The sequence below is a fragment of the Clytia hemisphaerica genome, unplaced genomic scaffold (genome assembly GCF_902728285.1).
Source record: "Clytia hemisphaerica strain Z4C2 unplaced genomic scaffold, Clytia hemisphaerica genome assembly, whole genome shotgun sequence".
Classification (NCBI taxonomy): domain Eukaryota; kingdom Metazoa; phylum Cnidaria; class Hydrozoa; order Leptothecata; family Clytiidae; genus Clytia; species Clytia hemisphaerica.
In genome coordinates, this window is record NW_027103722.1 from 574,669 (window position 1) to 587,271 (window position 12,603).

At 33.6% G+C, this 12,603-nt stretch overlaps 2 protein-coding genes and 1 long non-coding RNA gene across 3 annotated transcripts in view; 2 read left to right on the forward strand and 1 right to left on the reverse strand.

Moving 5' to 3' along the window:
- The window catches only part of LOC136804610 (uncharacterized), a 67,887-nt gene extending 55,626 nt beyond the window's left edge, over positions 1-12,261 (reverse strand). The window contains exon 1 of the long non-coding RNA XR_010846284.1: positions 12,169-12,261. This is a non-coding gene — a long non-coding RNA (uncharacterized lncRNA). The remainder of the gene's footprint in view (positions 1-12,168) is intronic.
- Positions 1-12,603, forward strand: part of LOC136804606 (bifunctional peptidase and (3S)-lysyl hydroxylase JMJD7-like) — a 243,570-nt gene that overhangs the window by 71,165 nt on the left and 159,802 nt on the right. The window lies entirely within an intron of this gene.
- LOC136804604 (beta-1,3-galactosyltransferase 2-like) lies at positions 10,624-12,482 on the forward strand. The gene has a single exon (XM_067061209.1). The coding sequence runs from the start codon at positions 10,657-10,659 to the stop codon at positions 12,013-12,015; it is 1,359 nt and encodes a 452-aa protein (XP_066917310.1). The 5' UTR covers positions 10,624-10,656; the 3' UTR covers positions 12,016-12,482.

Genomic DNA, 12,603 nt, shown 5'->3' on the forward strand with positions numbered 1-12,603 from the left:
TTCTTTGGATTATGTCATATATTATTGTGTCTTTAGCTTCACAGTTTTTATTTCTTATTTATTTTCTTATAAGCATATACTTTATAAGAATCAAATCAATAACTCTTGATAGGCGGTGATATACCTTTCGATAATTAGTTCTTTCAAGGTAAACAAGGGATGGCTCACAATATGAGCATATCTATTTTTTATAAGCATATACTTTATAAGAATCAAATCAATAACTCTTGATAGACGGTGGTATACCTTTCGATAATTAGTTCTTACAAGGTAAACACATTTGGTGGGTTCGAACCCCGGTCGGGTCGATAATTCAAGGTCAGCTAAAACACTTTAAAATAGTCAGAAAACATAGTAAATAAGTTAGAAAAGTCACCAGGGGGTCAGAAAGAAGCCTCAGAGAAGATAGGCAGAAATAAAAAGTCGATGTCGGTTTTCCTTCTTTTGAGACCTTGTAATTATTGTCTCCCAGGTAAACAAGGGGGCTCACAATATGAGCATATTTATTTTTCTTATAAGCATATACTTTGTAAGTATCAAATCAATAACTCTTGATAGATGGTGACATACTTTTCGGTAATTAGTTCTTATAAAGTAAACAAGGGACGGCGCACAATATGAGCATATTTATTTTTTATAAGCATATACTTTATAAGAGTTCTTAAAAAATAAATAGCAATTGTTCTTCAATTGGTCTAATTTTTTTAGTGATTTTAAGCTTCGTTGTTCTTGTAAAATTGTTTCATCAAGGCTCGATGTAAAGTAGATTTCAGATTAGCTTCAATCTCTACTTCTTCTTTTCCCATGCAGTTCAAATTCTAGGCGAAATTCGTCTTGTTTGCTTTTATTTCATTGTCGAAAATTAGTCAATTAGGAACAGGCAGCTTGCTTGAGATTTGGTTGAAGATAGTGCCTAACTGGATATTGCCGAATCAGTCTATTTATAAATAGACAATCACAAATTGCCCAAAAAAATTTGAAAAAATTCGTCATGGATGGCAGTAAATACATCAGCTTTTTTTTTTCTCAAGCATCTTTATATTAATACGCTAAAACGTGTGTGTTTACAACGTTATGTAAACAGTTTTCGAAAATCTAACAAAGCTCTACAAAGCCTCCCCTTCACGGCTTTGAACCATCGTCTTTTTGCACCTCATTCAGATTTCCTACCCTAGGAAATTTCCTACCATTAGACTTTCAATCCATAGCCCAATTTCCTAAAGTTGTCTTATTAATGCGCAAAAGCATATTTGGGGGAAAATTGTTTAGTAATGCATTACATTGTACGGCGTTTTGGAATTCTCCAAATATTAGAATATAAAAAACGAAAGCTGGATATTGTTTGTTCAACAATTTTTGAACAATTTTGACGTCTAGGTCTGTGTTTTTTATTTTTCGTTTATCGACGTCAGTTTTATCATTTTGTTATGTTTTTGATTATTTTTTATACATGGTGGTCTTTAAAATTGAATATCTTGAGTTTCACTAAAGCTTTTGTAACAAAACTTTCAACAGCGCTTACTTATATGCTAAGGATTAAGAGTAGAACCTCTAGCTTTTCCCAGCCAAGAAAAAGTGAAGCCACTTAGTTCCCATCCAGAACGCCCCTAGAACGCGCCACAATCATGACGACAGATTGTATCTAGCGGTTCTCGAGGGGTAAATCACTAAAAATTAGGTGTACGAGATTTTGATTTCTTTTTGATTTTTGATTTCTTTTTGATTTCTTTTTGATTTTTGATTTTTTTTTGATTTCTTTTTGATTTTTGATTTCTTTTTGATTTCCTTTTGATTTCTGATTTATTTTTGATTTCTTTTTGATTTCTGATTTCTTTTTGATTTCTTTTTGATTTTTGATTTCTTTTTGATTTTTGATTTCTTTTTGATTTCCTTTTGATTTCTGATTTCTTTTTGATTTCTTTTTGATTTTTGATTTTTTTTTTGATTTTTTTTTAATTTTTGATTTCTTTTTGATTTCTTTTTGATTTCTGATTTCTTTTTGATTTCTTTTTGATTTCTTTTTGATTTCTTTTTGATTTTTGATTTCTTTTTGATTTCTTTTTGATTTTTCAAAAAGGTGTACGTGATTTTTTTCAGTGATTTACCCCTCGGCGGTTCTTTTGTTTTTGAGGACTGTATTTTTTGAAATCTAGAGATAGATTTTACTTTCAATCCGGCGTTTGTTTAAGAACCACGCGCGGGCGTTCTGGATGGGAAATTAGTGGTTTCATTTCCCGTCGAGGAGTCTCGAGTCTAGCATAGACTGTGATATGTTATGAAGGCCGCTCTGGTCTGCATTTTATTCATTTTGTATATAACCCGTAATCATATATCGAAAGAGCAGTTTTACATCAGACTCCGTGCAGTAAGCACGTCACTTTGTTACACTGGCGACTTCTAGTTCGAAACGTAGGTCACAGATCACAGGGGATAACACAGGTCACAGGTCATATAAACTAAAATATACAGGTCACAGGTCAGTGTTTTTCAAACATTTTCTTTGTGTTTTACATTAATTGAATCTGACATGCCAACACTGACCCTTGATTTGTGACCTGTAACCTGCGAGATGCATTACTTGCCCTAACAACCCGCCTAATGACGAAAAAATTAAACGAAGCAACAATAAAGCTAATCATAAAGTGTATACAGAAAGCGAAGACTCATTAGTCTGAATCGCAGACCTCTATAAATATACTTCCTATAAGAAACTTTTTTCGCTAGAGGATGAGCAGAAGCCTACGAATCGTCGGATGAAGAGTTATTTCAACGTAAACAGAAGCGAACCGTCTTAAAAGAAACACGTAGACATACTAAAAAGGAGGACAGATTATCTGAAAAACAAAACCTATACACCATACATTAATTATCCTGTGTGGAGGCATAAATGATTGAAATATACATACAAACAACTTTAAAAACTGCTCAGTTGCCTTGAGCGAGTTTTCTTCTCTTTAACAATACACCTTTTCGACCGTAGTTGCGCGGTCAGGCGCGTACAACTTTATTATTTAATTTACAACCCCAAACTCGATCCAATCCTTTTTTTATACTTTAGGATCCTCAGATCCAAAAGTTCAAAAATAGTCCAATAAGGCTCAGAATATAGCCTATTTTTTAGTAATAAGTTGGAGATTTGATATTTCACAGAAAAGCTCTACCAAGGGGTATTTCGGGTCCCATATCTTCCGAAGGACTTTTCTGTTTGTCTTGAAATTTAACAAACTTTTTAATCTAAGGTTGAACTACCACTGGTGTAAAAATGAACGTATAGCATAAGTAGAAAAAAAGCTCAATTTTTGCAATCGCAAATTTAACCGCTAAAAATCGCGAATTTTTCAACCAAAAATACAATCAAATATAGCGCTTTTGATTCTCTAAAACAAGCAAAAAAATAAAAAAAATTCACGAGTTAATTAACTCGTCAGTTTAAGGTGCACCATAAATTGACGAGTTAATTAACTCGTAAGATTATGGTGCACCATAAATTGACGAGTTAATTAACTCGTCAGTTTAAGGTGCACCATAAATTGACGAGTTAAATTATCTACTTGTGACGTCATAATTTCCCATTGATGACGTTACATTTAACGTAACTCGTGTTTTTTGTAACTCGTGTTTTTTAACTCGTGTTTTTTAACTCGTGTTTTCCGAGCCTCAACAATAAAGTATATAAACCTAATTAACTACAAATGAACACAATGGGTGCTTTTTCACTACACTAGATAGATAAGTGGTTCTCATCAACGGTCCATTTCATAAATTTCTAAGGGTTGTAAAAAATATACAATGGAGATTCGTGCTTAACATCAGATTTTGATCGCTTCATATTAACATTCCAGATTTAACGTCGAAAATTGGTCATTAAAAAAAGTATATATTTTTTGAAAGCCAATAATATTCTCTTTCTAATGGTAAAAGTTTCAGCTGAATTTAAAAAACTGGGCAGGATATAATTAAAATCTTAAGAATTTTAACCTTACCTACTTCAAAGAAGTTAAAGTCACCCATAGCTTTTGAATTTTGAAAAAATAATTTCGATACTATGTTCCCAATAGATTGAACTAAAAAAGTGTCTTGGGATTTTTTCCCGGGGGGGGGGTACTTAGGCAAATGGAGGGTACGGTATGTGCCGCCCTTAAGGGTACCTTTTTTGGACTTCCAAAGTCCCGCTAAGGGTCGGAAAAATCACAAAATCAAATTTCAGTCCCGGTCGGAAAAATAGGAAAATTTCAACTTTTTACCCCCTGAAAGATCGAAATTTGGTCAAAATTGGTAAAACTTGTCCCGCTAAGGGTCGCAAAATTCGCAAAATTTTCCTTTGTTTTCTCCTTTTTAGTCCCGGTAAGGGTCCAAAATTCGAAAGTCGGGCGGCACCCCCCCCGTCAGCTCGCAACCCTAGTACCCCCGCCCCCCCGGGGGATTTTTTTTGGAATTGACTTTAACTCTTTAAATCCTAAATTCTGTAAAAATATCGATAAAAAAGTAAATTTAAATGTGATTTTTTCAGTTATCTGTAAATTGAGGAAAAAGAACTCGGTTAGAAATAAAATCCTAAGACACTTTTTAATTTAGCCTGGGAATCCAAGCTCATAATTTTAGAAAAAACAAAAAATACCTCACCTCACAAAGTTCTAAAAGTTATAGAGCTTGGTGCAGGTAGATTAGTCTGATACAGAATGTTATAAACAGTCTGTGTGTGAACCCTTGTTGACAGAGTTTCTGAACTTTGGAAACCCAGGCAAACACACATAATCAACTTACCATAAAACTCCTCCACAATCTATAAAGACTTTCAAAGCTACTAAAAACCAAATAAAAACATCAGCCACATGTATTTAGACTTCCAGCCAACAGCCATTTTGTTATGAAATGAATCTATGTTTTCATTTTCATTTGTTTTCCTTTTTTCTGCAGAGTCAGCTTTTTCCATAAATTATGCGCACGCATCGAAATAATCAAAATGCGCGCGAAAGATATAGAGGTGAGAATAAACATCAGCTGAATTCTCTCTTTTGTCTTTGTTGTTTCCGAAAGAGACAATTATTTGAGTAAATAATCCATCATAAGACGAACTTTGTTAATTTCGCATTAGCGAAAGTATTACGATCGTCTTTCTATGTGTGTGTGTGTGTGTGGCGAGAAAATTTTTGGGGCGCAAATTATGGCGTGGGCGTTTGGCTGCGGGCGTACTACGGCCAATGTTCTAAAAGTGGACTCACTCACAAAGATAAAAAACAGCGCTTTTCTTAATAATTAAAATACGCTAGTGCAAGAAGTGTAACCAAGCCTTTGTAAACATTTATCTTCATCATGAGAATTTTTTAATGGCTGCTTGATTGCACGTATGCTTTTGCCTCTTTGAAACTTGACCTGTATAAATTTTTATCATGTTTTCTGGTCTTTTGTAGAGTATTTAGAGGTTTATTATTCGTTTACTACTAAGTATTTTATGTTTGTGTAGTTAGTGAATGCACCAATAAATTGATAATACTCAGTACGTAGTACAAAAAGAGTTAATTTTACACACAACAACACTCACATATAAAAACCCACTAGAACCCTCTTCTTTACTGAAACTACAAACAGCACAGGTATGATCTTTTTTTCCTTTTTTCACCAGATAGTTATGTGTTAAATATTAACCAGTTGTGACAAACAGTCTGGTTTAGCAAGTTTTTCCATGACCATGTATTTCCTAGAAATCATGTCAATTGAAATTCAGCAATTATTTTCATAATTGAACTGTCGAGCTATCCAACGAAATCAAACGATTTAGCTGTTCGATTACTAAGCCTAATTTGGTAAGACAATTTTTTGATTAGTTTGATTATATAAGTTTGATGACAGTTTTTTATCTCATGAAGTTTGATTGTTTGATTGGTGTTCGATGAGTTTGGTTTAAGTAAAGGTTCCAGCTTTTCCTCCCCGATGCCAGGCGATGATCAACCGAACCCTATCAACTCGATTTTGGTAATTGAACCATTTCATCGAACGAAATCGAACGATAGGTGTTCAATTATCGAACCTAATCTAGCAGTAATCGAACTTTGCCGGAAAATCTTCAGTTTGATGTTTGATTATAAAGTTTGATTACTTACATTGCAGTTCGATTAAGTTCGATCAGTGTTTTTGTAGCTCAAATGATTCCAGTTATTGCTAGCGCAACCAGCTCAATCAAACACATCGTACATCAATCAAACTAACCGGAATTTCTTGGTTCGATGACTGTTGGATTTGGTTCGGTAATCACACAGTTCGATTGACATCGCTTGGCCGATGGGATGATAGATATTGGCCTGCTCTTTAAGCTTTAGCGTTGGTGTCTACTAATAAGCCATCAGAGTGTAACAAGAATGGGCAACCAAGGTAATAAATCAAACTAATTGAGCTTCAATCAAACTTCATCGATCTTGATACCTCTTTTGCTAATCAGAATTTTCATTTTGAATCATTAAAAACTCCAGTGGTACCGTTGTTTTGTATGAGATTCCCATTTCCGCACTAAGGTTCTTGATACTTTTCTGGAATCTCTCCCCTATATATATATTTTACGGGATAACCAGCAAGAGATTGGGTTTGTTTTAATGGGATGCAGTTAGAGCATAAAGGATTCTTTGTTGTGATTTTCTAGAAGGGCCATTAATCAATTACGTATAATATTGATTATTTTACTGCTTTTAGCACTTACTACTTTCACTGGTGTGTAAACATTTATTTTATGATTTTGAAAGATTTACGGTCAAGCTAGAAATAATTAATTTTAAAGGTCTATTATAGCATCAGAAAATAATTGCATCACTTTTAGTGAGGTTTAGTCAATTAGTATGTGTTGGGAAAATTGGAGTGACAGGTGGTAAATAAATCCCCATATTCTATCTTGACCGAAGTATGTATCCTTAAGTTAATATATTTTTATATGGATTTTTGTGTTGAAATTTGGGAAAATTTTAATCTCAAGGAGTATTATTTCTTTAAAGCTTAAAGTTGGCTAGATTTTATCCTGCCATTCTCTAGTTCAGAAGCTTGAGCTCAACTACTCAACTGCTTTTTGCCTTTAATGGCCTCTTCCAGAAAATGCCTATACATGGGGGGGGGGGGTGGTGGAGAATATAGTGTCCAGGGGGGGGGGGGGTTAGTGAAAAATCTACAAAATTTGCCTTGTCCGGTGGGTGGGTAAACTTGCTCTGTTTGGGGTAATTTTGCTCTGTTTTAGGGTAGTTTTGATTGTCCATGTAGTCAACTGATGCTTGTCAGAGGGTTAGACCTGCTGTCTGTGGGTCAAAAGTCACAGGGTAAATTTCAAAAAAATGTTATATCCTCCAACCCCCCCTACAATATTCTGCAATATTCAAATTTTTTCTGGAAAAGCCCAATAATTTTGATGGTGGTGCGCCATCATTCATATCAGAAAGCGAAGATAGTATACAACAGATTTTTCTGACTACTGTAGCTATTCTCTCAATTTTAGAACATTCTTTTGGTTATAGAAAGAAGTTGATATAAACTTTGCGCAAGTGAAAGAATTAAGTCTTATCACAAGTGACTTGTTATCAAAGCACAAAATGAAGTTTCTGGCATCAATTAAAGAATGGAAAGTTCTTTTTCTTTTCTTCATTTTCAAAAAAAAATTATTAAAATTATTTTTCTCAAGTATATTGCAGTTCTCTGATTTATTCTGAACCCAATTAAAAGATCTTTTTTACGCTTATAAAAAGGAATTTTTTAGTTGCATGTTTTAGGAATCTTTTTGTTTTTAATGTATTGAGATTTTTCATAAGAAAAGGGTATCTACGACCTTTGTGTACAATAAAATGTGTATATTTTGTGTAACGCTTCATTCAAAATCCATAATGCTGCAGGAGTCACGTTTCACGCGTCTTCGTCGTTGATGTTCAAATATTATGCGAAATTTTCGACTTTAAGTCGTCTTGTTTTGAAATTTAAATGGTTATAACTCTGGATCAAAAAAAGATTTTAAGATCGCGATTTTACCAAAATGAAATCCAGTAACATTTCTTCCACTTTGACTGAAAAAACTTTTTTTGACAAAAAATCGGAAAAAAGGTGTACACATACCTTAAACCAAAGATACACCGAAAATAGCAGACAGAGCATCAACATTTATCAGCAGTAAAATGGTTTGGTTTTTGCATAAAATGAAAGAACTGAACTGTTTATAAAAACGACTGACTTATAATTACTTTCAATTAAATTTTGTCAACCATGCTGCAATTAACTCCAAATTCTAAGGGTCGTAAACGCTTTAACTACTGTTTTGGGAGTCAGTAATGCTTTCCTATCAATTCTCTTTGTTGTGTATAGTTAATCGATTTTCGCCAGACAGTTTCGGTGAGAAAGTACCCAATGACATTATAATAAATATGTTTATGTTTGCAGCTCTGCGGCAGTTACAAGAGATATACAGGGTGTCCCTAATTAAAGTATCGAGTTTGAACATGCGATTGAGTAGAAAAGTTTGTGTGTGTTATCGCTAAAATATAAGAACGTTCTCCATCACACAGGCTTATTACAAAAGGTAGTTACAATGTATAAATTAATCGTAATGACAAAGAAAAAAGAGGGAGAGCTTAAAATACAATTTTGTGAATACACACATAAAACTTTCTACTCATAGTTGTGTTTCGACTCGATACTTTAATTAGGGACACCCTATATAGTGGATGAATACACTGGTTTACTACAGGGTGTCCCTAATTAAAGTATCGAGTTTGAACATGCGATTGAGTAGAAAGGTTTGTGTGTGTTATCGCTAAAATATAAGAACGTTCTCCATCACACAGGCTTATTACAACAGGTAGTTACAACGTATAAATTAATTGTAATGACAAAGAAAAAAGAGGGAGAGCTTAAAATACAATTTTGTGAACACGCACATAAAACTTTCTACTCATAGTTTTGTTTCGACTCGATACTTTAATTAGGGACACCCTGTACAGTTCTTGGTAGGTTCACGGGATCTATTATAACATGTTAATTGATTTTGCTTAAGGCTTCTCATTGGTTGATTTTTTTTACTTTGGTGGATTTAATTAAGGAAACCTTCCAGTGTAAATGCGCCCAAAGCAATGAATGCAGTTAACCTTTTGTTGCGTGCATGTTTCTATAGTAAAACATAAAAGATCACAGTTTTACTAAAAACAACCTTTCAGTGTGAACGCGCCCTATGTTTTTGAAACTATTACTGAGAGTTTTTTAATTAAAAAAAATATGCACAGAACAATTAAGATGTACAATGGTAAGTATTAATAGTAAGATATATATAATCTCTGTGAAAAAAAAAGCAAAATGTTAGAAACGAGTTTGTTACTTGTGCTGTTTGAATAATAGTTTTTCTTTTCCAAGGAGTTCTAACAAGTGATGTTGTGTTTGCTTTAAAATCACTGGTAAATGTATAAAGGAGGTTTCAAAATTTATAACGCAGAATTATAAAGTACACTTTTACATGTACGGGTGTTTGATTTTTGAGGTGTGGAATTGTATTTTGCGTATGGGGTTCTAAAGTTCGTGGTTCAACAATTTTTTGAAAAGCGATGTATTTCAAAATCATATGCCTTGTCGTGTATAAATGTCCCGCGGGCTAAAATGTTATTATTTCATATATAATCTATCTAGTTATTTGGTAGACTTTTGGTAGGTTGAAGATTTCGTGTTGAAATATGTAGAAAAAAAAGCAAGGACAAATTTTTTTGATCAAAGTCCCAATGAAAGGGGATAGAAATTCTATTGTTCAAAGCTTAGGGGATGGTTTTGAAGTAATGCTCTAAGCGGGAGTTTCTAAAGATCGACCAGAAATGGTGACCACGACCGGCGACCGCGACCAGATAAATTTTGGTTATCGAGTTTTCTCCCTTTCTCTCCTTAGCATTTGAATATATCATATTGTAAGTAAGCTTGCCCCTGTCTCATCTATTTAGAGCCACGTGCCCAATGCTTAAAACAACCATTTCGACGCTCTTGGAGCTTGATTATGGTGCCAATTTCCATCCTTTCGTATTATCGGCATCAAAATAATTAGCGGGACAAAATCTTTTTAAATTGGTTTGAGAAGCTTTGTATTTCATCATCAGATTGTTATTTCTGTCGAAATTAGTCATTTTGTCACTAGAATAATTGATTTGACAAACGACCCCTCAAAATTTAACTTTATCCTTCCTCTTTCCAATACAAAACGATTCTTTAGCAGTTTATAGAACTCGAGAAAATTCACTTCAAAGTGGGGGACTTATTTCTGGGACACCCGGTACTTAATGACCCTGTCAATATTTTTGTTAATTTGTCAAGAAAGTGACTGTTTACTTCAAAGACACCTTTTAGTATTCTGAGGACTTAATTTAGACATTCTCTACGGTGGAGAGAGCAGATATACTCGATAACCAAAATTTATCTGGTTGCCGGTTGTGGTCGCCGGTCGTGGTCGCCGGTCGTGGTCGCCGGTCGTGGTCGCCATTTCTGAGAACCCTACATTCTCGGTGTATTTGAAAAATATTTCAGGCTGATATATATGCTTATGTTATGCTTAGGAAATTTGCAAACCTGCAAATCTGAGCCTTTTCTTATAAAAAAAACATGAATAGCAATTTTTTTTCTAACTTTAGAGAAGAAACAAAAATATTCTTCAAAAGTGTAAAAGAAATGATGGTTCGGAAATCCAGAATTTTGAAATTTCTTTTCATATTGTGTTTAATGGTTCTAACAATGTTTTTTGTCTTGGCAAGATTCGATGAAGATTCCCAATTGAAATCGATCAGAAAAGATATGAGTGATAGAATACCACATTGGAAGATTGATATACTAAATCCTTTCATTGAAATTAAACTAAACCCACAACAAAATGGTGTAGAATCAATACAAAGCAAGAGATCAGAAGAATCGCATCATGGCTTTCAAATCAATAATGTAGTTTTAGCTAACGGTGGACAATCTACTCTGATCAAAAATGACGAAATCGAATCAAAATATGGGAGGCTAGAAATGCAGAATCTTAAACAACATGATCACGACCAAACTCTGGTCAAAGATGATAAACTAATACCAAAACACCATGATCAGAATCAAGCGATTATAGCTGATGAACAATACCGTCACCAACATCCTTCGAGCGAAAAGCATACATTGGAGAAAATGATACCATCAAAAAAACCGCAAATCCCTACCAAGAATGTTGTTGATCCAGAACTAAACATCCATTTAGTCAATTCTAAAGACGTTGAACCATTCCATGGTCACATTCTAGTTCTGGTAACTTCTTTTATTGGTAATCGAAATCGCCGAGATTCCATCCGACAGAACTGGGGAAATCAAAGTAAATTTATTAAACAACGTCGCATTCACAATAATCTTAATTACAAAGTCTACTTTATGACTGGTTATTTGGAGAAAGAGATTAAACAAGCCAAAACCGAGTCTACCATCTTTAAAGATATGCTTATTACGAACCGTACTGAAGATTATTGGGATTTCTCTAGACGTATCATGTTTGGATTTCTATGGTCTCTGGAAAATTGTCAATTTGAATATCTAATGAAAGCTGACGATGATGTTTTTCTTAATATACCGAATTTATTTCAATTGCTTTATAAAGATCCACTGGTACTGGCTAGTAAAGAAAAACTTTATGCAGGATCTATTTATATAGGACATGGACCCAAAAGGGAAAAGTCTAATAAATGGTATGTTTCTAAAGCAGAATGGGCTCCAAGATTTTACCCACCATTTGCTACAGGGATGGGATTTATCTTGTCTCGATATGTTGTTGAGAAAATAAGACCACATTTTAATTGGCTGAAACCATTTCGTCTCGATGATGTTTATGTAGGAATGTTGATTAATCGAGCAAAAATACCTGGCCTGTTTATTCGAAAGAAAAAATCGGAAAATGAATTTGCAGGTTTTAATGGACCCAAAGAATGCTTATATTTAAATGGGATCGTTTATCATAAAGTTATTGATAATGAGTGTATGAAAAAGTTAACAGCTAAAAGTCTAGTTTAAGATGATTTTTTCTTTACACGGCATTTTTTTCTAGATTAGATCCTTAGATTTTGTCATATTTTTTATAAAGATGTGTAAATAAGAGGATCTACCATATATAACGAGAGTATAACCAAGTCTTAATAACAACTAACTGATTAAAAACTAACATACCTTTGTTTTAGATGAGAATTCGTTTGGTTTCATCACTAAGATTCTCCTTGCATTGATATTTGTCACAGTTATCTACACAATATTGAATATTCTTCCAAACTAAAATAAAAGTACAAATCTATTATTGATAGATGCATGCCTTTATCGTAAATATTTAGCTACAGTGTTTCAGACGCTACCTCAAATTTGTAGAATTTAAATTTTTTTTTAAGAATTATGATAAGCCTCAAAGATTCAATTCAATTCAGTCCACAGATCAATTTTCTTCTTTAAATAGAAGTTTTTAATATTTCATTATCCATCTATAATATAAATCAATCAGTCTTAACTATTTTCAGGCTTTCGAAATTTGAAATTATAAGCTTTCGTTTCTTTCCTCTTTTTAACCCGTTTGAGACAAAATTTAAGGAAAAATATTTTGACAAAAATGTTTCT